The sequence below is a fragment of the Schistocerca serialis genome, chromosome 1 (genome assembly GCF_023864345.2).
Source record: "Schistocerca serialis cubense isolate TAMUIC-IGC-003099 chromosome 1, iqSchSeri2.2, whole genome shotgun sequence".
Lineage (NCBI taxonomy): Eukaryota > Metazoa > Arthropoda > Insecta > Orthoptera > Acrididae > Schistocerca > Schistocerca serialis.
The window spans coordinates 660,148,441-660,174,521 of NC_064638.1; the positions used below are offsets into that span (position 1 = coordinate 660,148,441).

The window sequence follows — 26,081 nt, forward strand, 5'->3', positions numbered from 1 at the left end:
GTTGAAGTGTCACTCTTTTCAGATACTGTTCTAATGGTGAATAAAGCAGCATTTAGCTTCTGAAAAAGATCCTGGACATGGGCTTTCCACAACAGCTTACTATCTATCCGAACGCCTAGGAACTTGAACTGTTCCGTCTCGCTTATAATATGCCTATTCTGTCTGATCAAAATATCGGTTCTTGTTGAATTGTGAGTTAGAAACTGTAAAAACTGAGTCTTACTGTGATTTAGCATCAAATTATTTCCCACAAGCCACGAACTTATTTCATGAACTACATTATTTGTTACTGTTTCAATATTACACACAAGATCCTTCACTATCAAGCTGGTGTCATCAGCAAACAGAAATATTTTTGAATCACCTGTAATACTAGAAGGCATATCATTTATATAAATAAGAAACAGCAGTGGCCCCAGCACCGTCCCTTGGGGAATGCCCCACTTGACTGTGCCCCATTGGGACTGAACATCACTACCACTCTCAATATTGCGGAGAATTACCCTCTGCTTTCTGTTCTTAAAGTAAGAGGCGAACCAATTGTAAGCTACTCCCCTTACTCCATAATGGTCCAACTTCTGCAGTAATATTTTGTGGTAAACACAGTCAAAAGCCTTCGTTAAATCAAAGAAAACACCTAGCGTTCGCAACCTTTTATTTAATCCATCCAAAACCTCACAGAGAATAGAGAATATAGCATATTCAGTTGTTAAGCCATTTCTAAAACCAAACTGAACATTTGACAGCAAATTATGTGAATTTAAATGCTCCAGTAACCTTGTATATACAACCTTCTTGATAACTTTAGCAAACACCGATGGCATAGAAATAGGTCTAAAATTGTCAACATTATCAATGTCTCCCTTTTTATAAAGTGGCTTCACTACCGAGTACTTTAATCGGTCAGGAAACCGACCACTCCTAAAGGAAAAGTTACAGATATGGCTGAGAACTGGGCTAACATACATAGAACAATGCTTCAGTATTCTGCTAGATACCCCGTCATATCCATGAGAGTTCTTGGTCTTGAGTGATTTAATTATTAACTCGATCTCCCTCTTGTCAGTATCATGGAGGAGCATTTCAGATAACAGCCTCGGAACACTTTTTTCTAAGAGTGCTATATGATTCTCTGTTGGGACTAGGTTTCTATTTAGTTCACCTGCTATATTCAGAAAGTGATTATTAAATACTGTACATATATGCGACTTATCAGTAACATGGACATTCCCACTACGCACTGATTCAATATCCTCGACCTGTCTCTGCAGACTAGCAACTTCCTTTACGACTGACCATATGGTTTTAATTTTATCCTGAGACTTAGCTATTCTATCTGCATACCACATACTTTTTGCCTTCCTAATAACATTTTTAAGCACCTTACAATACTTTTTGTAATGGGCTGCTGCATTTAGATTTTGACTGTTTCTAACATTTTGATATAATTGCCACTTTGTTCTACAAGATATTCTTATCCCTCTAGTCGGCCACCCAGGCTGCCTGTTTGTGCTAGTACCCTGTTTTAAACGTTCTAACGGACAGCAACTTTCAAAGAGCATGAGAAAAGTCTTGAGAAAAACATTATATTTATCATCTACTGTATCAGCGCTATAAACATCTTGCCACTCTTGTTCCTTTATAAGGTTTACAAAGGTCTCTACAGCAACTGGATCAGCTTTCCTGAACAGCTGATGACTATATTTAACACGTGTTGCAGCACAAAAATCTTTTAAAGTTAAAATTTGTGCATCATGATCTGAAAGGCCATTCACCTTTTTGCTAACAGAATGCCCTTCTAGTAATGAGGAATGAACAAAAATGTTGTCTATGGTTGTTCTACTGTTCCCTTGCACTCTTGTTGGAAAGAATACAGTTTGCATAAGATTATATGAATGAAAGAGGTCTACCAGCATCCTCTTCCTTGCACAATCACTTATACAAATAATATTGAAGTCACCACATATAACTAACTTTTTGTATTTCCTATAAAGTGAACATTAGTCGCAGATGTCATTTTGTCACGGAGCAGTCGCGAGAGTCGTATGCCATGTTATGGTGCGCGACGTCACTGTTCGTTCGGCACCTGATAGGGAGGTCCGGCAACAGACCCTGCAGTTGGAAGACCCTTCCCTTAAGGAAGTCCTGTCCATTGCTCAATCATATGAAGTCTCTCACACCGCAGGTCAACAGTTGGAAGCGTGGTGCGATGCCGCGTCCACTGCGTCCGGGGTGGACAACGTGCGAGCAGTACAATCCGGCCGTTACGGCCGCTCCCGCACGGCGTGTAAACAGAGTTCCGGCCGCCAGCCCCTGTTACCATCCTGTGCATCATGCTATATAAATCATGATCGGTCAGAGTGCCCCCAGCGTTGGGCCATTTGTCACAAATGTAATAAAAAAGGACACATTGCTAAAGTTTGCCGCTCAGCCTCAAAAGAATCGAAGGAAGCTGATACAGAGGACATGGACGTTGGCATTCAGGAAGTTTCATCGGGCCAGGCTCCTGACGCATCGGCACACAAACTCTTTATCGAGGTGTGGGTTCGGTCACGCCGATTAGAACTACAAGTAGATACGGGCGCAGCAGTTTCCTTGTTGAATGCACAAACTTACTCTGACCTTGGGTCGCCCCATTGGCAGCAGTTTACCAGCGCCTACGTGGTTATGGTAAACAGTTCATTCCCCTACTGGGTCAATTCACTACCGACGTTACTTACTAATCAGTCACTCGGCCTCTTACTTTTATTGTTGTCAGTGAGGCGAGCTCCGCTAACCTTTTTGGATTGGATGCCTTTCAAGCTTTCGGTTTTTCTATCGCAGACACCATACAGTTGGTCTCCGAAGACGTTCCCTATCAATCATTGGAATCTTTGATCTCTGACTTTCAGGATATCTTTGAGGAGGGCCTGGGGCGTGTTTCGGACTTTGAAACTCACTTAACGTTGAAGGCATCAGCTTGCCCGCGTTTTCTACGCGCGAGGCAGATCCCCTTGGCTCTCCGCCCTCAGGTAAAAGCAGAGCTAGACCGGCTGACAGCCTTCGGGGTCATTCTTCCCATTTCTTCTAGTGAGTGGACTTCGCCCCTCGTTATTGTCAGGAAACCCTCGGGGAAAATTACGTCTTTGTCGCGATTTAAAGGCCACCATTAATTCCCAATTGGTGGTAGACACCTATCCCTTGCCTCATTCTGAGGAATTGTTCTCCGTTGTGGTGGGAGACCAATATTTCTCGAAAATCAATCTTTCAGAGGCTTATTATCAGATTCCGCTTGATGAGGACTCCGAACAGCTGGCGGTCGTCAACACTGCGTTTGGCCTTTACCAATACCAGCGGTTGGCCTTCGGAATATCCAGTGCCCCGGCAGTATTTCAGCGTTATCTTGAGCACATCACGTCGATAATCCCTCATTGTCTTAATTACCTGGACGACATAATTGTCACAGGCCACAGCACGGAGGAACACTTGCACAACCTTCGAACCCTCTTTCTCAAATTCAGGCCCATGGGCCTGCATTGCAACCTGCGTAAGTCGAACTTCTTCCAACCATCCATTGGGCTACACCATCTCTCGACACGGCATCCAGCCTCTAGGAAGTTTGGTCCAGGCTATCGTCGACCTTCCGCAGCCCGCTTCGCTTAAGGAGTTACAAGCTTTTTTAGGCAAGACTGCCTATTACCACCGGTTCATTTCCAGGGCTTCCACCACAGCCCACCCCCTGTACTGCCTTCCGCGCAAGAGTGTTCCTTTTGGTTGGTCGCCTGCACGCGAGCGAGCATTCACCTCGTTGAAGGGCCTCCTCATGTCAGCGCCTTGTTTGGCTACTTTTGACCCCAATAAGCCATTGGTCCTGGCTACAGAAGCTTCGCAGTATGGGGTGGGGGCAGTCCTGGCCCATCGCAACACAGATGGCTCCGAGCAGCCACTGGTGTTTGCGTCTAAAACTCTTAATCCCGCGCAGGCCCATTACTCCCACGTGGAAAAAGAGGTTTTGGCCATTGTCTACTTTGTTACCAAGTTTCACCCTTTCTTGTATGGCACGAAGTTTCAGTTAATCACTGACCATAAGCCATTAATATCGTTATTTGGCCCCACCTCTCAGATTCCGGATAGGGCGGCCCACAGACTGCAGCGCTGGGCCTTGTTCTTCTCTAAGTACCATTATGACATTCATTTTCGCCCTACCAGACAGCATGCCAACACTGACGCTCTTTCCCATCTTTTAGTGGGCCCGGATCCTAAGTTCGATCGGGAGGAGATTATGTGTTTTCATTTGGATGTGGCGTACTGCCAAGCGGCTGATGGCTTCCCGATCACTAGTTCTAGAGTCACCATGGAAACGGCAGCTGACCCGGTTCTCCGGCAAGTAGTTTGCCTCGTTCAGCGGGGGTGGTAGTCCCAACCTCCAGGCCGGGCCTCGGACCCTCTTTGTAATTATTTTGTTCTACGTGACCGCCTCTCAGTCTTGGAAGGAGTTCTTCTGGCTACCGATGGTACAGCTCCTCGCGTGGTTGTTCCTGCAAGTTTGCGAAGGGAGGTCCTCACGTTACTACATGAGGAACACTGGGGTGTTTCCTGTACTAAAACCTTGGCTCGCGGACGTGTACTGGCCTGGTATTGACAGAGAAATTGAGCACTTGGTGGCCGCCTGTTCCCAGTGTGTGTGAGCCAACAGGTGTCTCCCAGGTCAGCGTTCTCTTCATGGCCGCCTGCAACCCAGGCATGGGAACGTGTTCACATAGATTTTGCGGGCCCGTTTCTCAGTGGTTTTTGGCTCATTGTCATTGATGCTTATTCCAGATTCCCATATGTGGTTCGCTGCTCCTCAACCACTTCAGAAGTTGCAATCCAGGCACTAGCAAAAATCTTTTCTGTGTATGGTCTGCCAGTCACCCTGGTATCGGACAATGGACCTCAGTTTATTTCGCAGACCTTCCAGGATTTTTGTAGGTGCTTCAGTATTCAGCACGTTTGCTCTCCCCCCTTTCATCCACAATCGAACGGGGAAGCCGAGCACATGGTGCGCACATTTAAGACGCAGATGAAAAAGTATGTGCACGAATTTCCTGCGGAGGAGCCGTTGACGTTTTTCCTGATGGCATACCGGACCACACAGATGAGAGAACGCAGCCCCACAGAGCTCCTCCATTGCCGCCAACCTAGGACTCTGCTGCACCTCCTCCGGCCTGGTCCTCGCCAGTCTTCGCAAAATGGGGTACCCGGCTTTCCACCGGGTATGTCAGTCTGGGCACGAGGGTTTGGTCTCAATCCACGTTGGATACCGGTGGTGGTCCTGCGCCGCAATGGCCGCCGGCTCAATACCTTGCAGGTGGGGGACCGGGAGGTATGTCGTCACCAAAATCAGCTATGTCCACGTCTGGGCACCCACCCTACGACCCCTCGGGCGCCGGCTTCCCCATTGCCGGCACCCGTGTTGTTTTCTCAGGGGACACTACCACCCCTCCCGCCTGTGACTCCGCCACACTGCAAGGGTTCTCAACCTTGGTGGCCTCCAGTAGCTCCAGCACCGGCATTGCTATCATTAGAGATGCCACGGCAAGAGACGGCTCCCCTCGCGGGCCTGGTTCCTCAGGAGGCTGGTTCACCTGTGGTTGTTCCTTCCCCATTGTCCCCGCCACTGGGTCTTGCCCCTCCCGAGGTGGACCGGGATCCGGCGTTCAACAGCTTGTTGCCCGTTCTGCCCCGGGCTCCGGTGGTGGGACGACGGGGGCCTCTTCGTGTGGGTCACTTCCAACCGTATTCGAAGGTTCCGGCTTGAGGGTTGGCAGATCCTTCTGACTCCAGCCTTCCAATGGACATGGAGGTCATCATTACTGCATGACACTCCACCTTCCGATGCAGTGGATCATGGTGGCTTCACCCCCTCACCCCCCCCGAAGGAGGAGGAGGAGGAGGAGGAGGAGTGCAGTAGCCAGCAGAAAGATCGCGGGATGCGCCCATCGGCATGGCGCGTCACGGACAGTAGTTGCCGCAAGTAAAGTCCTGCCCACCAGAGGGCACACGAGAATTCAGCTGTGCCCTCTGCCGGCGGAACAACAACAATTCAGGCAGCACGGGCCGTGCCCAGCCAGTTCACATCGGGCATGCCTAGCAGACAGTCCCGGTCTACACTAGGTGAAGTGCAACGGAAATGTGAATCATGTTACTACAGACTTTTAGAGTGAAGTGCAATACACAAATTTCATTAGCCCCTGAAAAACATGCACATGATTATTTGTGATGAAATGTCAAATTCACTGAATATTTGGGTAGAGCTGATAAACTGATTCACACTTGTTTGTAAAGAGTGAATGGAGGAAAAATGGATGACAAAATGTCTGTTACATGAATCTCAATTAACATAGGTCTTAAGAATATACATTATAAGTGTGTGTTGTATAATTCAAACACAATGCTCAGCATTGGATTGAAAAATTCTTAAGCAGCCACCCATAAAAGCCAGAGAACAAATCAAGGAAAATGTGTGCTGTGTTGCTTAATCATGAGACATTCCAAAACATTTAAGTGAAATCTACAACAAATGAAAAAAATGGTTATTGAAAAGTTGACTTTCACAGCCTTCCATTCCAACTAGTGAAATAAACATTAGAAAAAAAAATTCAAAAAAATGAATACTCTAAAAGAATAAATTCTTACTCTCCAGTGCCTGATGTCTGTCCATAATGCTTTGAATTCTTCATACCCAAGCTTTCCTGATCTATCTACATCCATCATGGCTATCATGCTGCGACAAGTATCTTTAGAGAAACCTTGCCGCTTGACATCTGTAGACAAATTAAAGAAGGTATGTACAGTTAAGTATTAGCTCATAGTGGAGTATCAGTGAAATTAAGTTTTTCCTAGTGAAAACATAGTTCTCAGAATAGAATACATACATATCTCCAGAGAAAAATCAGGCTAGTACTGCAATACATTAGTCATAGCTTTATTGAAGAACTCGTGTAGATAAGAGCAAAGTAATCTAAGAAAGCTGAGTAAAAGACCTAATCACTTCCCACACCAATATTTGGCCCTTTTTCTATGAATTAGTTTCATGCCATTTTATTCCGCATTTTAAACAAAAGGAATTGTGCTGCTGTTGAGGACGATGATGATGATGGTGGTGGTGGTGGTGGTGGTGGTGGTGTTAGGAGGGGGAGAGGGAAGATGAAGCAGGTTCTTTGCAAGACCACCACCATTTTTATTTAGTTTTAGTTTGAAACACCATATCTGAGAAGAAATAGAATAGACAGGATGAACACTTTTCTGGTGCTGTTCAAGTACATTCACAATTTTCCTGAACTAATGGCGTAACATTTGCACAGCTGTATGCTATTTGTAATCACATACAGGTTTGCAAAAGTTATATATTTTTTGCAAGATTCTTGAAGCAGTATATTACTACCCCATCAAAACTACATCCAATGTTATTCTGACTGTTAAAGCATTCAAAACATCATACCATGTTTTCCATCCGTCAATTACTTCTTTTATTTCTTCCTTTAAGCCAATGTCAGTTAAGTGACACACATGTTGTGGCTCCTGATAAAACAGGGGAAATGAGTAGTCTGAAAAAGTTCTAAGACTCTTGAACTGAGAGACTGAAGACATTGCTAGCTTCTAGTCAAGTTTCTTGCATATGCAATCTATTAGGCAATGCTAACAATTTTATCTCCTGGCGATAACAATGATTCCGATAACCTAACCTATGCTTCCTGAAAAGTTTCATGGGTACCCACCCAGATAACTGACTGATTTAGCCTTTTAACATTAGCCAGCATGGTCTTGATACGCTGTGAATGGCTGAAAATAAGGAGAAAGTATAGCCGTTATATTCTAAGGACAGGTAACTATGTTTGTCGTAATGAATAAAAGAAAGGTTCAGGAGCGGCATTAAAACTCAAGGTGAAATGATATCAACAATACGATCGATGATGACATTCCTATCCTGAGTGAAAGAGAAGGATTCCATGATATGCTGAATGAAATGAACAGTCTAATGAGTACAGAATAGGGATTGAGAGTAAATCGAAGAAAGGCGAAAGTAATGAGAAGTAGCAGAAATGAGAACAGTGAGAAACTTATCAGGATTGATGGTCACAAAATAGATGAAGGTAAGGAATTCTCTACCTAGGCAGTAAAATAACGAATGACAGATGGAGCAAGGAGGACATCAAAAGCAGACTAGCAATGGCAAAAAGGGCATTCCAGGCCAAGAGAAGTGTACTAATATCAAATTTCTGAGAATGTATGTCTGGAGTACAGCATTGTATGGTAGTCAAATACGGACCATGGGAAAAATGGGGCAGAAGATAATCGAAGCAGCTGAGATGTGGTGCTACAGACAAATGTTGAAAATTAGGTAGGCTGATAAGGTAAGGAATGAGGAGGTTCTGAGCAGAATTTGAGAGGAAAGGAACTTGTGGAAAACATTGATAAGGAGAAGGGACAGAATGATAGGACATCTTGTTACGACATGAGAGAATGACGTCTGTGGTACTAGAGGGAGCTGTAGTGGGCAGAAACTGTAGAAGAAGACAGAGACTGGAATACATCCATCAAATAATTGAGGACGTAGATTGCAAGTGCTACTCAGAGATGAAGAGGTTAGCACAGTAGAGGAATTCGTGGCAGGCCACTTCAAACCAGTCAGAACACTGATGGATGGGAAAAAAAGAAAAGAAAAAAGTGAGGGTAGAATGAAAACTACAGAACTGAATCAGTATGCTGCCTGCAGCATACTGAACTAGGCTCTGAAAACAAAAACATGGCTAGCTACTGATGCTGAAACCAAGTTTCAAGAGAAGTTCTGCATTCCTGGCTTTGAACAGGTGACAGATTAAACTCATGGTAGGACTAATGACTGGCCATGAGGACTTTAAGAAACGCCTTTATATGATGGGTATCGAGAAAGGTGTATGTTGTGTGGTTAGAAGAATGAATGCACATCGGACCGAATATTTCAATGTGCAAATCAATACTAAAGAAAAAAGGATGAATATATAGATGGGGTATGAATGGAAAATTAATATGAAGACAATATTGTACGAAGGGGAGCGGTGTGGATGAAGATGAGATGGGAGACAATACCCCCCTGAGTAGATGACACTTCCTCAGAATTATTTAGCTTGTTTGGTGGACAGAATCTCACAACTATTTCAACTACAATGCAAGATATATCCTACAGCTGAAACAGCCTCAGACTTCAAGATGAATGTAGTAATTCCAATTCCAAAAAAGGTATGTGCTGACAGATTGAAATATTACTAAACCAAGAGTTTAATAAGACATGATTGTAAAACACTGCTACAGATAACTCACAGAAAAATGATAAAAACTGGTAGAAGCTGACTCCAGCGAAGATCAATTTAGCCTGCAGAGATATTTAGAAACACTTCGGGCAATACTTACCCTACAACTTCAAAGAAAGTTTAAGAAGGACAGACTTATGTTAGTAGTGTTTTTAGATAATGTTGACTGAAAAACAGTTTTTGAAATTCTTTAGTTATCAAGGATATAATACACCAAGCAAAAGGTCATTTGAAACTTAGGCAGACAAAAGATTACAGTTATAAGAATCAAAGAACATGAAAGGGAAGCAGTAGGTGAGAAGAGAGAGAGGTTTGTAGTTTGGCCAACATTATTCAGTCTGTAGATTGGGCAAGCTGTGAAGGAAAGTAAAGAAAATTTGGAAAGGGAATTAAAGTTCAGGTAGAAGAAATAAAAACTCTGCATTTTGCCGATGACATTGTAATTCATCAGAAATAATAGCAAATTACTTGGAAAATGAGTTTAATGGAATTGTTAGTGCCCTGAAAAGAAGTTGTAAGATGATCAAGTAAATTAAAATACGGTTAATGGAATGCTCAGGGAATTAGATAAGGAAATGAGGCACTAAATGTAGCAGATGGGTATTTTGCTGTTTGGACAGCAAAATAACTGATGACAGCTGAAGAAGATGTAAAATGCAGATGGGCAATATCAAAAAGAGCATGCCTGAAAGCAGAAATTTGCTAACCATTTCACTGGTGCATTTCTTGTAGCAACTCAGTGAAGATAAATTTTCTGCTTTCCTAATTGAATTGTGATCTACTGAGTATATTTATTTTTTGATAATTTTATTTTTGTGATTTAGGACCAAAAACTATGGTGATACACATCACCATGGCACCTTTGTGAGGTATTAAAACTATTGTGGTAAATGGATTTCCCATTTCCATCTTGTAAGCTGTCACGCATTGCTGTTACACTAAAAATATAATTAAGTGTTTACTGCTTTTATTTTATGTTTTCTTTTACTTTACCTAGAAAATAATTGTTACCGATATGAAACTTTCCTTATCACAACGTGAAATAATTCTTGAAAATTTATCACACAATAAAGTATGAGGCAATAAAGGTATGAGCTGATACAGTTCACAATAATGTGCACTGCAGTAGCAAAGCAATGTGCTCTGATAACAGTAATGATCCGATGACAAAAGAAATCGATTGCTGTAGCAGTTTTCATACACCTGGTGTAGCATGCTACCACAAGATGTCAGGCATAGACAAAAGTGGTGAGACATATTCCCAAAAGCTTTGGCATATCCCTCATAAGCTGGTAAGCAAGCTTTCCAAGGACCACAAATGCCAGATTGATTGTGTCGTAAGTGTACTTCCGAAGTCCCTTCCATAAACTACTTTAGTGATAACCATACTTCCCAATAATCATTAAAAGATCATTGTTTGGTGGGATGTATACTTCCCACAGTCCTGAAGGCTACATTTCACAACAAACAGAAAGTACAGCTGTTGCAGCGGACTGCCACTAGATGCCAGGAGCGTATCAAACTAGTAACACATATTTTCTTAAATGCTGTAAAGGAATACATTTGGTGGGAAGTACATTCATGTTAACATGTAATACACATTTATCTAAAACAGGAGCTATTGTAGTCCATTTGACAACTTTTCAATCGCGATTATAGAGAGTGGACAAAATAATAGTCTAACTGTTTATGAACAATTTTCTTTATAAACAAATTATATGTAATATGATAAATTATTTAACTCTAAAGCAGTCTGTCTAGTCATGACTGGTACACAATGAAGAACTAATAACAATAAAAATGTTCTCTGAAGCAATTTATTTGGAGGGTAGCCTAGCTTGGTAGTGAAATTTGAATGAAATAGTTCAGAGCAGAGGAAACTGAAAATGCTTAAAATGTGGTGCTACACGGAAGTTCTGAAAATTTGATGGGTGAGCTGAATAAGTGATCAGGAAATACTGAACCATATTTGTGGGGAAAAAAAAAATATATGGTTCAACTTGATTAAAACAAAGGATCAGTTGATAGGACACATGCCGAGGCATCAAGAAATCATCTGTTTGGTAATGAAGGAAAACGTGGAGGAGGTAAAAATTGTAGAGGGAGACTAAGGCAACAGTAAACTAATTCACGTATCATCATCATCATCATCATCATCATCATCATCATCATCGGGGGTGGTTGTGGTGGTGGTGCTGCTACCACCACCACCACCACCACCACCACCGCCGCCGCCGCCGCCGCCGCCGCCGCCGCCGCCGCCAGTGTTCTTACTGGTGTGGTTGCTTAAATTTGAATAAATGACTACTTTTCGAACTTTAGAAGGTACTGTACATTACCTTACCCATCAGTAATGTGAAAGAATTTGCATCAAACTCCGAGTATTTGAAGTCAAAAAGCTTTTACTCTGCAAGTGAACTTCCCAAAAGACATACATCAACCTTTAAAGCTATGATATGTGTGTCTTTGGTGTGAATTCCTCGCTCTAACTTCTTCGATGGATCAAAATCTGCATAAGACAAAGTCTAATGAAGGGCATAAAATGGACGGTGGAGTAAGAAGATAACTCTTATTTCTTTTCTAATGACATTGTTTTGTATCACTTTAAGATCTTTTCTATTGGTCAGTTAAAGTCTTCATTCCCATATGTGATAGCGTTATTTGTAGTAGTAGTAGTAGTAGTAGTAGTAGTAGTAGTAATAGAATTTGATTATTAGTAGCAGGAAGGGTGAACAATATAATCTTCATGATGTGTTTTGTTTGTAAGAAATAATTACTATACAAGTCACACAACACACATTACAAATCCAATACAAGCAGAATGTTTAACCTACATTATGACCTACAGAACCTGAACATGCTGCAGGATGGCATGCATTGCACCAGCACGAAAGTGTTCAATATCCTCTCTCGTCACATTACATTTTCTGTCAGAGAAACATCAATATGTAAATAGTTTTTTAAGCAGTTCCTAATGCAAAAATATCCAAACCAATAGGAATATTCTCTCTAACTGTTGAAACATATGCAGCTCTATTGTCATCAGCAATCTATTGCTTAGGACTTTGTTTTCTGTCTGTATTAAGTGTAAGCAATCTGATACCAAAATACTTTTGACCATAACCTAGATAACTATTTAACACAACGTAATCTAGTTTTATCCAACAGAATCTGTGAATTGTCAATGAAAATTTATGATCGCTTACATTCTTTACTTTATAACAGCTTTATTTTCTTTTTAATCTCTCTTCATTGCTCATGTTCCACTCATTATTTTACAAGAATTGTGATCAACTTCAGAAAATATAGCACTTTTGTGCTGTTGAATTAACAGTCATTTGTAAGTATTTCTTATATCTGATGTCTTTTAACAACTTCTGTATTAATCTTTATAGCATCTTTTTTAATTATCATCCATCACTGAAACAGATTATTAATCGTATCTACAAAATTTAAAATATAAAAATAAAACCATCCAAGAAATTGCTTGAATGGCAATTTTATGTTTCCTTTTCCCTAAACTCTTTTTCTCACAATTTGAATTTCTGGTATTTTAGTGGAAGCAAGAAACTGGTTTGTCTGATCACCTATCAGTCTGCTATTGGATGCATTCTTTAGGTCTCTCACTTTTCAATAAAATGACCTGCTAACTGCAATTAATAAACAATTTTAATAATTAATGAGATCTTACAAATTTTGCACACAGTCTCAAAGAATCAAATGAAACATCGTGACAGCCAAATTTGTGAAATTTTTTTCTTTCATTTTTGATGCTATTTTGCTAGAAAGACCTGACTAAAACAAAATTTCAAAGAAAACTTCATATAACGGCAAATCTTTTACCTGTACTTGCTTTCATGGCATAGCCAAGATAAAGACACTTTGTGTACATGTATTTTTTATTGTATCTGGAAGTTATTGGATTATGAAAGTCATGTTCATTGCTTTTGCTTTATAGATTTGTTACACTACAGCTAGTTTATTTTTAATACACAGAAATTTTGTAATACTGCACATTTTAAGAATGCATTTTAACCTTGCAACATTATTGCATATTAGTTTTCTTGTCATCTCATGTTTCAATTCTTACTCAAAACTGTCTCAGCAACAGATCTCAGAAAACGTTATCCTAATGAATAATTTAGTAAAGTTGTCTCTGACTTAAATAATTGCAAGAAACTTTCTCCAACAAAGCAGATATTGAAATTCCATTAACACTACCATGCCATAAACTTGAGCTGAAGCTATTCAAAGAACTATAATAAAAACCTCTAACCATGCACTTCATATACGTAATTTTGTACAATAATCATGCACTTACAAATATAATTCCATATCTACAAATGACATGATTACTAGTGTGGTCATTATAACAGAATTTGAGAGTGGATCTTCCATTGAAAAGATGCTGCCCTCAAAGTTTATTTATGGGTCGTTATCCTAATATTTCATTAAAACAGCCACGTTGTCAACACAACTAAGCACAATATTATCAATTAAGTCACCTCTCATTATATTCTATTTAAAACAAACCGTTTCACAGTTATTTACTTTGATCAATCAACATTTTATGAAAAGCATGGGAAGAAGCCACACTTAACCATCACCCTTAGGAGAACATAACATAAAATGAAAATTTGGCATATCAACCCTGTCCTGTAAACTGCTTACCAAATGCCTGAGCAAGTGGGGTGTCACGACACACTAATCCACACAGGAGTGAAAGTACTGTGGTGATGATATCCTGTGATTCTGAACTATCCCTAGGCATCTCTATTAACAATAAAGAGGAATTATGATCAGCATATTACAAAACAAAAAAACAAAAAACATTATAAAATATTTGCAGACACAGCTCACAAATGTAAAAACAAAAACATTGTAAAGCAAAATGCAAAACTGCAGACTTTAAAACAAGCATTCCAGTTAACACATATCACTATATTTTTTCTCGAACACAGCTAAAACACATACATTAATCACAGTGTTACATTTAGCCAAAGAGTTTGGTGCAGTTTCATGAGAATACAGTTTTAACTGCCTACCATTTAAGAACTTCACTATTCACAATATGTGTACTTTAGTTAAAAATACACATACTGTACAACTTGTGTAATTTAACATTCTCCCTAGTCAAAAGAAAAGGCAAAGTGTAGGTAATAGTTCATGATTATTAATGGAATAACATTTTATACTGTATTGGAAACAAAATACGTTACAATTCTTCAGGGCAGTTGTATGTAATGTTTACACTGTGTTAACACAATTTTGAAAGATATGTACTGCCTTCAGTGGTTTTAAATACCACATTAGGTGGATTATGGAAAAACTAATGTTCATCTAAAAATTATACTGATTTTTTCTGTTGTTTAAGAACGAAAAGATGTGAAAATAGATAAGCAGAAATTAGAGTATTGTTTGTGCCTGCTCTTTATGTGTAGTAATAGTAGTATAATGTAGTAGCAGTATATTTTAAGAAGAAGCAACTTACTTATCATATAATCATTTAAAGTGCTCATCAAAATTACTGTCAATACTACTTATACTCCACAGTTCAGTTCCTTCAAAACTTCACCACAGTTCCTGTGCCGTTACCACCAAGACTTCTTGCTGGTCACTGTAGATGCCATATCCTTGTACACCAACCTCTCCCATGCCAGTGTCCTTGTGTCCATGGAAAACTATCTTTCCCCTACATCATTCTGATGCCAAATCCACCAACTCTTTCCTAACCCTCCTAGCCATCCACATCCTCATTCACTTTTGAAGGACAAATCAATGAATAAATTGGTAGTGGTGCCACAGGTAATCACAGGGCACAATCCTATGCAAAATCATTTATGGGCCCTCTGGAGGAATTCTTCCTATCCACTGAACACCTTAAATCCCTTCTCTCCACACCCATGTTCAGGAGTTGCTTCCTGCTAAACTGCCAGCAAGACACCCATTCGCTCTGGAATTTCTCACTCACATGGAAGTGAACAATGAATGGCCATGAACATTCTGTGGGCAGGTGAAGCCCTTTTCCATCTCCAAGAACATGTCGAGTATGCAGAATTGCAGAATATGGGCAACGAAAAATCTGCACACATATCAACCAGTGCCACTTCATTCCACAAATTGAGAGAGAATACAATACCTACAGCCATCCTAATGATTTTATTTATTTCGTTGCAACCAGTTTTGGCACTGCAACGTGCCATGTCCAGGTTGTAGTTTATGTGGAAGAGGTTGATACAATCCCTATATATATATCACATCAGTAGCCAGCATAACTGGATATGCAGATAATCTGAAAACTTAAGTGTCAGTAAACCAACCATCAACTTCCAACTGGCAGTTAAGATACAGTGCCATCTATTGGTAAAATGTTCATTAATTTTCTTTTACCACCCTCCATCAATAATAAGCTGCACGAATTTGATATTCTGATCTGTAATTCTTTGTATAGAGCGTTTTGAAACTGCACCTTTAATCATGGACATCTTTTACATCTGTTCATATCAAATGTACCCACCTACAGAACTATCTCCTCTTAGACAACTGTTAACTGTACCATGTTAGAAAGTCTCGCCCTCACAACCTGACCACCCAAGGATGCAGCAGGAGTTATTCAAATATACCAGAAACTTTACCAAAGCCTTCACTGATTGGCAGTATCCCACCTAGCTCATCTAACCAGATCTCCCTGTCATTTCTTCCTCCAACACCAATAAACTTGTTAACCAGCCACTGCCCAGCTCTCATCTTATTGCCCAGTATCACTACAGGCTTGAAAAGCTCAAACCATATCCGTCCCCAGGGCTTCGACTGCCTCTTGCCATACCCTGAGATGAGGGTATCCTACCCAAAATCCTACCTCCATCACTCAAAGCTGTGTTCCATCACTCAGACAACTTATATGATATCATTGTTCTCCATATTCCAATCCTACTACTGATCCTTCCCCCTGGGTTAGTCCCTTGTGGTCAGCACAGGTACAAGACCTGCCCCTTACACCACCCACCACCACCACCTACTTCAGTCTAGTCACACAGGCATTCCCTACTCAAAAAAAGGCGGGGCCACATGTGAAAACAGGCAGATAATGTATCAGCTATGCTGCAACTAATGCACAGCATTCTATGAGGGCATGAGAAGTAACCAATTTTCTTCTTGCATGAATGGTCACTGCCAAACTGTGGCAAATCAAAACTTAGCATCCAGTTGCTGCACATAAATGACTAACAGCTGCTTTTGTATGTTTGCCATTTGGATACTCCCTTTCAGCCCAAGTTTCTCTGGATTACACCTGTGATAATGCTCTCCAGTACATCCTACATCCTTGCAATCTCCTGGCCTGAACCTCCACTAATTTTTTTTTGCACTGTCTCACCTTTTCCATTCTCCCTTCTGTCCTCACCACTACTCCTCTATCCAGATTGTGTACTGCCTTTTCACCTTCTCCTATCACTGTTAACACCCCCCCCCCCCTCCCCTGCAATCCCCCATCACATGTGGGCCCATTTTCTCTCTCTCTCTCTCTCTCTCTCTCTCTCTCTCTCTCTCGTGTGTGTGTTTACCTAGTGGGATAGTGTTTCCAGTTATGTGTTTCTATATCCCACACATCAGTTCATGAGTGGTTGCCTTTTTCTTATTCTATGTATCATTCCTACTTTTAAATTAGGAATAAAGCAGCATAATTCATGGCAGTTCTCCTCAAACACATCTTCAGTTGTTCTACATTGCACATAAAGGTCACTCAGCAATGCTTGAAAACAAATATTTTCATGCACTCCATGGACCAGTCCTAATTTGGAGGGGTGTCACAGGAATGCTCTTCTTGCTAATAAACAACACAGCACAACATACCATAGGCATGCAATCTGTGACAAATTACCATATAAATGTGTTTCTTTAGTAAGTGGATTTTTTCATGTTTTTAGAACAGCTCTTTAACTGAAGAGCCCCACAGTATATCACAGAGGCAATCTCTAAGTTACAGGTACCTGCTCATTCTGCACATGGTTATTAATAAGAGGCTTAGTGACAGTATTCATTCATGGGAAGTGAAAATGATGTGTCCTTGGTCAATTTTGTTTTATGGTTTTGATATCTTTATGATATGTACTTTCCTTATAGCAGACACACCTGAGTCACAGATAGGCATAACAAAAAGACCGTCACAATAAGGTCTTTGTTGAAAATAGACGACACATGCACACAGTGTGGCTTCAGCTGCCAGAGGCTGCGGTCACACGTGTGCGCGCGCGCACGCGGTCTATTTTATTTTAGATAGAGGCCTTGTTGGCTGAGAGTTTATATTGTGACAGTCTTTTTATTGTGCCTATCTGCGACTCAGCATATCCACTATATAGTAAGTGGCAACTTTCCTTTACATAATATTGCAACATTACATCCTGGATTTTCCATTGTTTGATACATACTTTCATTACACAGCAAAAGCAACTCTTAGAATTTCTAAATTATGAAGGATACTAATTTTAATGTGAAGTTTGTTGGCGAAAATTTCAATTTTGAATGTACAAGTACTCAGAAAGCCTGATGGAGGGAAGAGGAGTGATCAAAACATTGGTGGATTGGGCTAAATTAACCTGAATCACATTAATTTTAGAGTGAGCTCTATCTTTTAAGAACTGCTTTCAGAAGAAACAGTTACTATGACAAAGAGAAATGGCCACTGTATCTTAAGAGGTCTGGAGTTTCTAGTGAAAAAGAACCAACTTAAGGAAAAGTTTTCCTCTCATTCATAAAAACAGTCAGAGAGTGCATCAGAAGAGTCTAACACAAGATGGTATTGACACAGTGTTCAAACAAAAATGAAAGGGGGGGGGGGGGGTGAATACATGAAACTTGTGAAAGACCTACACCCACCATTTACCACAGCAGGAGTGTACGAAATCCCTTGCACATGTGGTCAAGTGTATGCGGGAACTAGAAAAAGAAGCATTAACACACTGCTTAAGGAACACACGAGCAACTGTTGTTTGGGAAATATTGATGAAATGGCAGTAGTATGCCATGCACTGGAACCAGGGACCCCCAAATTTGTGTGTCTGATATGCATTAAGATTAAGATCATACCACAACTATGCTACGGTGTACAAAGAAGCCATAGACATTCAATAGCACAAAAACAACGTTGACAGAAAAGGAGGGGGACAAACTAGACAAGTTATGGTCTTTAATTTTAAATAAAGCAAACAACACCACTTCTTCTCCACTGCAAACTTTGTAACATACATCAATGTGAGCCCACTATCTCAGGCAGCTGTCTGATGACATGGTGACTTGACAGTTGTGTGAATAAGTGTAAACAGTTTGGCTTGCTAAGAAGTTTGAAACTGCTATCTAAGTCTTTATAGCCTCTGATGATTTCTCCGACATTAGGAGAAAAATATTAGGCACAGAAATACATCTTGCACCACAGCCTAATGCCTACGAGATAAAATTGACAAATGACAAATACCAGCTGTGAAAGCCTGCACTGAGTAAAAATGATGTCTTACTGTGTGCTGAACATACTGTAGGAATTCATTCTCTCTGTGTGTGCTACAGTTTGCAAATCTGTAGAGAAGGAAACAATCTGACAATTCTACAAGCTATTGGATTTGTAAGATATTGTATGAAGTACATAAGTGTGTCAAAGACATACAGATTGATTATGACAGAGTTCAAAAGATTTTTTTTTTGTTTAAGGTGAACCATGGCCAGTATGCTAAAAACAGTTCTTTATTTAGCATTCAGGAATTGTGAACTCTTGAATTAGATCAGTTTTGGATTTTTGAACACTCAATCTCAGGTCTATTCTTGTTACAAAGTCACTTTTAAGTTTCAAAGCATAGTAGTAGTCAAGCAAATAGAGACCGAATACCCAGTAATATGAAACAACACTTAGAAGAAACGAGATACCACATTTCTATACAAATGTGTGATTTGTGTTTTTTTTTTATTTATTTATTTTAATTTTTTATGTAAGGGCAGTTTCAATATGCAACTGCACCATCAAACTGGTCATGTTTAGAGTGTGTGTCATTAACGGTATGGCCTGCATTAACATTTCAGAAGAAATTTTTTTAACTACTCGGCAGTCATGTCGCAAATCTGTGGGACTTGCATGCTGCTGCTGTGTGTGTGTGTGTGTGTGTGTGTGTGTGTGTGTGTGTGTGTGTGTGAGAAAGAGAGAGAGAGAGAGAGAGAGAGAGAGAGAGAGAGAGACCCATTGTAATATTTTATTCAACCTTGCACTGTCTGAAAAATATGCAACAAGTAGCACTGTCTTCCAAGTGCTCTTTGCTTACAGCTGTACATTCATTATAAAAACACATACACAAACAGGAACAACAAAGATTCATAAACATTAATAGAAAACTTATTTGGTAACTGTGAATACAAAGATTTCTTAAGAGTTAGTCTGAAAACATATACACAGAAGCATCACACATGTACACATAGAAGAAGCAAGTTTTTTTTAGCCACAAAAAAGAGTGTATGTTAGGTCTCTATTGAGCTCTTTGGAACCCATTTCTTCCATGATGCTAAACTTGGATAGTATTACTGCTTCTTACTGCTTTAGTCATTTCAGTTTGTTTTGTTTTTTTATCAGGAAACAGGTAAAGTATACTTTTTTCCACACAGTACTTTGTTCCACAAACAGCTCAAATCCAAAATGCATTATATATGTTAATACCAAACACTATGAATAAGTTATTTAAGAAAAAACAAATCTGTTTCCATGTGAAAAGGAAAATCAAACTAACTGCCCTCCATCCATATAGAGATATTGCATTCTCAGATGAGGGAATTGTACTTTTATCTGACACAGTACCAGATGGTATTCAAGTAGTATTTTCCTGCTGTACATGATGCAGACACCACTTTGTACACTCCACAGGTTCCTATCTAATTTATCAGTGTTCCTATCTTCTTTCTATGCTAAACAGCTGTGTCACTATTCTGACAATATACTCTAGTAAATATAAAATTATGTTATCTATTTGAAACCACTGGCTACTCTAATTTACCCTCATTAATCAACAGTGGAGTTCATTTTATCCTTGAGTCTCAAATTCTCTTAGATTTTTGAGCTGTGATACGATTACATTTGGGTTGGTTTTTGTTTCTAATCTGGTTAAGCACCTGAAGGTTTCTGCGTATCTTTGGAGAGGTTACAATTTGATCAAAGTATTACAAATTATATTATGCATATCAGAACAAAAAATTCTTTTTTTGTATGGATATCTAGAATGGCTACACACATTTTGACATAAAATCAGGATTTTGGAGTACATTTCTACTGTAGTCATATCATTGTTACTTTCCTTAAAGAGGAACTTATAATATTTCTACTTCTCACTGATCTAAATCTTGCTAGACTGTGATGACACTTTTCTATAATCTGTTGCCATCTGAGTGTAGATATATGTCGCTTTGCTTTTTAATTTAAACAATCTCTCAGTGAAGTTCTACAATACAATATTATGATATTGCAGTGCCTGTGTTACTCAAAATTACAATTTAATGTCCCTTTGGACATACAGGCATGTCTGAAGCAACAGGCACTGTAGCAATTACAGCCATTACGAAATAGATGAAATGTATTAGCAATTGTGAATATGGACAACCATCAACCATCAGCTGTATAACAGAATAATGGCAAAGAAAATTTGTGCCGGTCTGGGACTCTAACCCAGATTTTCCACTTCTCAGAAGCTGCCACCTTAACATATCATATTTATCTGCCAACACTAGGCAAGCTACTTTCAAATAAAATGTCTTCCCTGTACAGGAATATACGTAACTGATGTGCGAGTACAGGTTGTACGCACATGGTTCGTAACACCGAAAATGCAGATAAAATACCTTCTGAACCATCCAAAATTTTCGCCGTTTAATACTCGTTGATAACTTTTACTGTACTTCTGATTCTGTAAGCCTTATTACAGAAATTATGTTTAATATGTAACTGATGTAATAATGTATTTATTTCTAACTGTATATAATTGATTAGAATTATAATGAAAATATTGTAAATTGCTTGGTAACAGCCAAGGGAACTTTCTTTAAATGTATTGATAGCAATGACGAAATGGCAGTAACTGGGCCTTTGTTCATCTTTGCGTATGGAGAGAGTGTCACGTTGTGAGCAGAGGAAAAAGCAGAGCAGCTTGAGTGATGAAAGAGTGCGGAAGTGTGTTACATGCTTCCGCAGACATGGTGTACAGCTATGCTCACATCAGTGTAGACACGCCACATTTGTTAATCCATGAGTATTGAAAGCACGGTAGGAGTGGACAAGCAGAGGAAGCTTAAGTTCTACCTGTTGCCTGTCCCGTAATTATCCATGGCTCTGGAGACATCTTGGGGGTTCTCAAACAGTAGCAGCAACAGCGGGGTAGCTCAGCATTGTCATCGGCTACATTCTTCGTTGTCCACACAGCTACAGTATCTTAAGTCTGGTAACTGACAGATATAGTACTGTAGAGGCTTTACCCAGTTGCAGTTCTTTTAGAAAGTGTAACCAACTTTAATAGATACCTGTGTTATCATTGTCCTCAGACATTATTACCAGGCAGGGTCCCTTTCTTTTCCGTGCAATCACTGAGTGTTGTAAGAATTTGAAAATTGATTAACTATTTACTGCAAGTTTTGTTTGTTTCCTAATGACCAGTTTCAGTCTAAATTTTATGCTGCAGTAAGTGTTAATGCTTGTGTTTCATAACAGAAGCTTGACTGATTTGCAATTTTGAGTATTAACTTCATTCACTTAAATTAACATAAAATTTCACTGGCAAAACTAATAGGTAAAGATACAGCACAAATCAAGAGTACGCAATTTCATTTATTCTGTATTTAGCTTAGCGAGTGACTTCTGCTGGCTGGTATTTATTTTATTGTTGTTATTTTAAAAATAACGTAAGTTGCTCATTTGCATAAAGTAAATTCAATTATATCTTCCAATAATCAAAAGTAAATTGTTTGTCTATTTTTTTAAATTTTGCATTGCATTACACTGAGATCACAAAGTTTTTACATAACAAAGTTTAAACTAAGCCAGTCATTTGCTTAACCAGCAACTCCATGTAACTTTACTTTCAAAATTTAGTATTTCAGAATAAGTAACTGCAAACTCAATATTTTCTGATTCATTTATTTTCTCACAAATTTCTGTGCCTTTGGAAAAGTGTGACAACCTTCTGTTGCCATGCCAGTGATTATTTGCTTAAATTTCTTTGCCATTGCCTTTTTTAAGATTCTGGAGATTCATTACCCTAGCAGGCTGGTGACCATTTAATTATGCCCTTTTCAGTTTATCAATGTTTTCTTTATACTATCAGTAATTTTTGTAGTAAATATTAAATGGCACCCTTTTTCCCCCCATGTGGTTCATGAGCGATCACAGTATATTCCAACCGTTTCAAAATTGTCATCAGTATTTAGTTTAGAGTAGATTATTACTTCGGAAGAGTCTGTTGTACACTTTCCTCCAACCTAGTGGTGTTATTTTCCTTTGGTAACAATAACCTTACTCACTGCAAAAATTTCATTAGACATATGCGATCATGGTCAGTTATATTGCAATCCAGTAGGACAATTAGGAAGGGGGAGGTTACAGTAAGTTTGGGTCTGGGAGGACAATTAGGAAGGGGGAGGTTACAGGAAGTTTGGGTCTGGGCACGACTCTTGCTCTGATAGCCTAATGGTAAGGCAACTGCTCACAGTAGGTGGGAAATCTGGTTTCGAGGCCCACTCTGGCACAAATTTTCATTTTCATTTTTCCAGTCTACAGCTGACAGTTGTGCATATTCACAACTGTTAATATGTTTCATGTAGTTCAATAGTTTCAAACTTTCAGATTTTAGAACAAAAGCAATACAAATGAATTATATAATATACTATGCATGCTTGTTACTAGTAAAACTTACACTTCATACAATGTAGTGGAGTGTAAGCTAATGTTAATCCTCTCATTTCACTACCAACAACAGCTTTCTATATTCATTCACGAGTATCATCTATATATACTCTTGCTCATAAATTAAGTATAATTGCAGAATGTAGTGCCAGAAAACTGGCTCTTATAGCATAGGCACATAGGGAACACACGACACGGATCTGTAAGTCCACAATATTGGTGATAAGTTGAGAAAACTGTCCCAAAACACGTGCTAGGGATATCACCACCACATACACGTACACAGGTCACACAACGGGTTGGCATACTATGGATGAGGTGGTCGAGCAGTTGCTGGGGTACAGCCTCCCATTCTTGCACCAGTGCCTGTCGGAGCTCCTGAAGTGTCCTAGGGGTTTGAATACATGCAGCGATACATCGACTGAGAGCATCCCAGATGTGCTTGATGGGGTTTAGGTCTGGAGAACAGCCAGGCCACTCCATCCGCTTGATATCTTCTGTTTCAATGTTTCTGTTTTGGTGGGTCTGTGTGTCATCATCCATCAGGAGGAAGGTAGAACACACTGCACCCATGAAAAGGTGGACATACTGGTGCAAAATGATGTCCCAATACACCTGACCTGTTACAGTTCCTCTGTCAAAGACATGCAGGGGTGTACGTGCACCAATCATAATCTCACCCCACACCATCAAACCACGACCTCCATACAGGTCCCTTTCAAGGACATTAAGGGGTTGGTTCACGCCAGATGAAAACCTGGCGAGAATCACTGTTCAGACTATACCTGGACTCATCCGTGAACATAACCTGAGACCACTGTTCCAATGACCATGTACTGTGTTCTTGACACCAGGCATTATGGGCTCCAGTGACCAGTGGTCAGTGGAATACGCCTTGCAGGTCTCTGAGTGAATAAAGCATGTCTGTTCAGTCGTCTGTAGACTGTGTGTCTGGAGGCAACTGTTCCAGTGGCTGCGGTAAGGTCCTGAGCAAGGCTATACCTGCAGTACTCCGTGGCAGTCTGCGGGCACTGATGGTGAGATATCGGTCTTGTTGTTGTGTTGTACACTGTGGACGTCCTGTACTGTAGTGCCTGGACACATTTCCTGTCTACTGGAATCATTGCCATGATCTTGAGATTACACTTTGTGGCACATGGAGGGCCCATGCTATGACCTGCTGTGTTTAACTAGTCTCCAGTCACCCTAGTATTCTACCCCTCATAATGTCATCAATATGTGCTCTTTGAGCCATTTTCAACACACAGTCACCATTAGCATGTCTGAAAACATCTGCACACTTACTCGCTGTACCGTACTGACATGCACCAACACTCCTCTGTGTATGTGGACTGCTGCCAGCACCACCGTGCGACGACCGCAGGTCAAATGCACCGGATGGTCATACCCCGAGGTGATTTAAACCCGCAAATCACCCACCAGAGTATTGTTCACCTGTATCAGCATTATCCTTAATTTATGAGCACGAGTGTAGTTCCGTGTCTCGTAATAACCAGAGTCAAAACACAAATCACAAACTAGTATTACCGACTGGAAATAATTGTTCTGGGTATTTACTAGGCACCAAAATAAGGAAGATGAAGATCTGTTATTGGCACATTGAACAAAATGTAGGCAAATATTTAAATTTTGAAATATATTACATTGAAGTTCATTGATCAAAATATTATCATCTTCGTAGTACACTTGCTGCAACACACTATCTGTTTCTGTGTTTTATCTATCCAGTGTTGGAATTGTTTAAACATGATTTTGTACGTACAGGATTTATTTGTTAGTGAACAACATTTTATTTTGTCCAACACTCATTCCATCTCTTCAAGCTGCCGTAACAAAATTATCTGGGGAGAAAGGGTGCAAAACTCTTTTCGTGCAAATCCTGTACCACGAGACGCATGACGACAAGACACTATATAAATTTTGGAGACATTTGTGCAGAATGATTGATACCAGTATCATTCTGGACATTTGCTGTTACACATTTGGTAACGACAATTTATATCCTAAGTGAAGTTAACCTTAATTGCTCATGATAGGCAGCCATTGCTCCAAGTTGCTGATAGAGCACACATCTTGCTTGACTCACTTGCTGTAGTGGCCATATCATCAACCTCTGTTCACTCCATCCCGTACAAGCCTGATGTATCAATTCGATGCAACACTGCCTCTGCTCAAAGGCCACAGAGTGCTCCTGAGGTCTTACAAAAGCTCCATGCCACCATCAAGAGGCTGTCTCACCATCACAGTCTCTTAGTCCCAATACCACTCATGCACATCCATACGATGCCTACAATTTAAGAGCAGCCTGCACTGTATGTCAAAAAGGCATTGTACGACTGCTGATCATACTGCGTATTGTCTCACTGTCCCATGCTGCTAACAAATAAATGACCACAACACTACATCATAAAAGCTGTCCTTCACCAACCACCATTCAGGCCTAGTCTTTTTAACTGACATGACAATGGATGTCCGCAAACTGCTGGGCACATTTCACCCAGAGGCAAAACAACACAGCACAGTGTCTCTAATTGCAGTTAAAGATTCCGTCATGTGCATATATGGTCACACGACTTTGGAGTTAGACATTGGTCTCACTGAGTTGGACTTTTGTGTTAACCCACACTGCTTCGCTTATTTTCAGCACTTATTTCCTCAAGCAGGTCCCTCTGACTGTGGGTTTACTAAATGACCAAATAGTACACACTGCTAACAGTCATACTACTCCTGGAGAGAAGGGTTGTTCAACAAAACACAACACACCCAGCATGAATAATTAAGTGCTATCACATCAAAGAAAGGCGAACTCCAAGCAGCCTGCAAAACATTAAAAC

At 40.1% G+C, this 26,081-nt stretch overlaps 1 protein-coding gene across 4 annotated transcripts in view; it reads right to left on the minus strand.

Moving 5' to 3' along the window:
- Positions 1–26,081, minus strand: part of LOC126479405 (calpain-A) — a 611,071-nt gene that overhangs the window by 33,360 nt on the left and 551,630 nt on the right. For 3 of the 4 annotated variants that reach the window (XM_050103782.1, XM_050103785.1, XM_050103783.1), the window contains 2 exons: positions 13,983–14,084; positions 6,658–6,785 (listed from right to left, as the gene is read on the minus strand). In XM_050103782.1, the coding sequence (XP_049959739.1) occupies positions 6,658–6,785; positions 13,983–14,084 (230 nt within the window). The remainder of the gene's footprint in view (positions 1–6,657; positions 6,786–13,982; positions 14,085–26,081) is intronic. The other variant, XM_050103784.1, reaches the window with a different exon arrangement.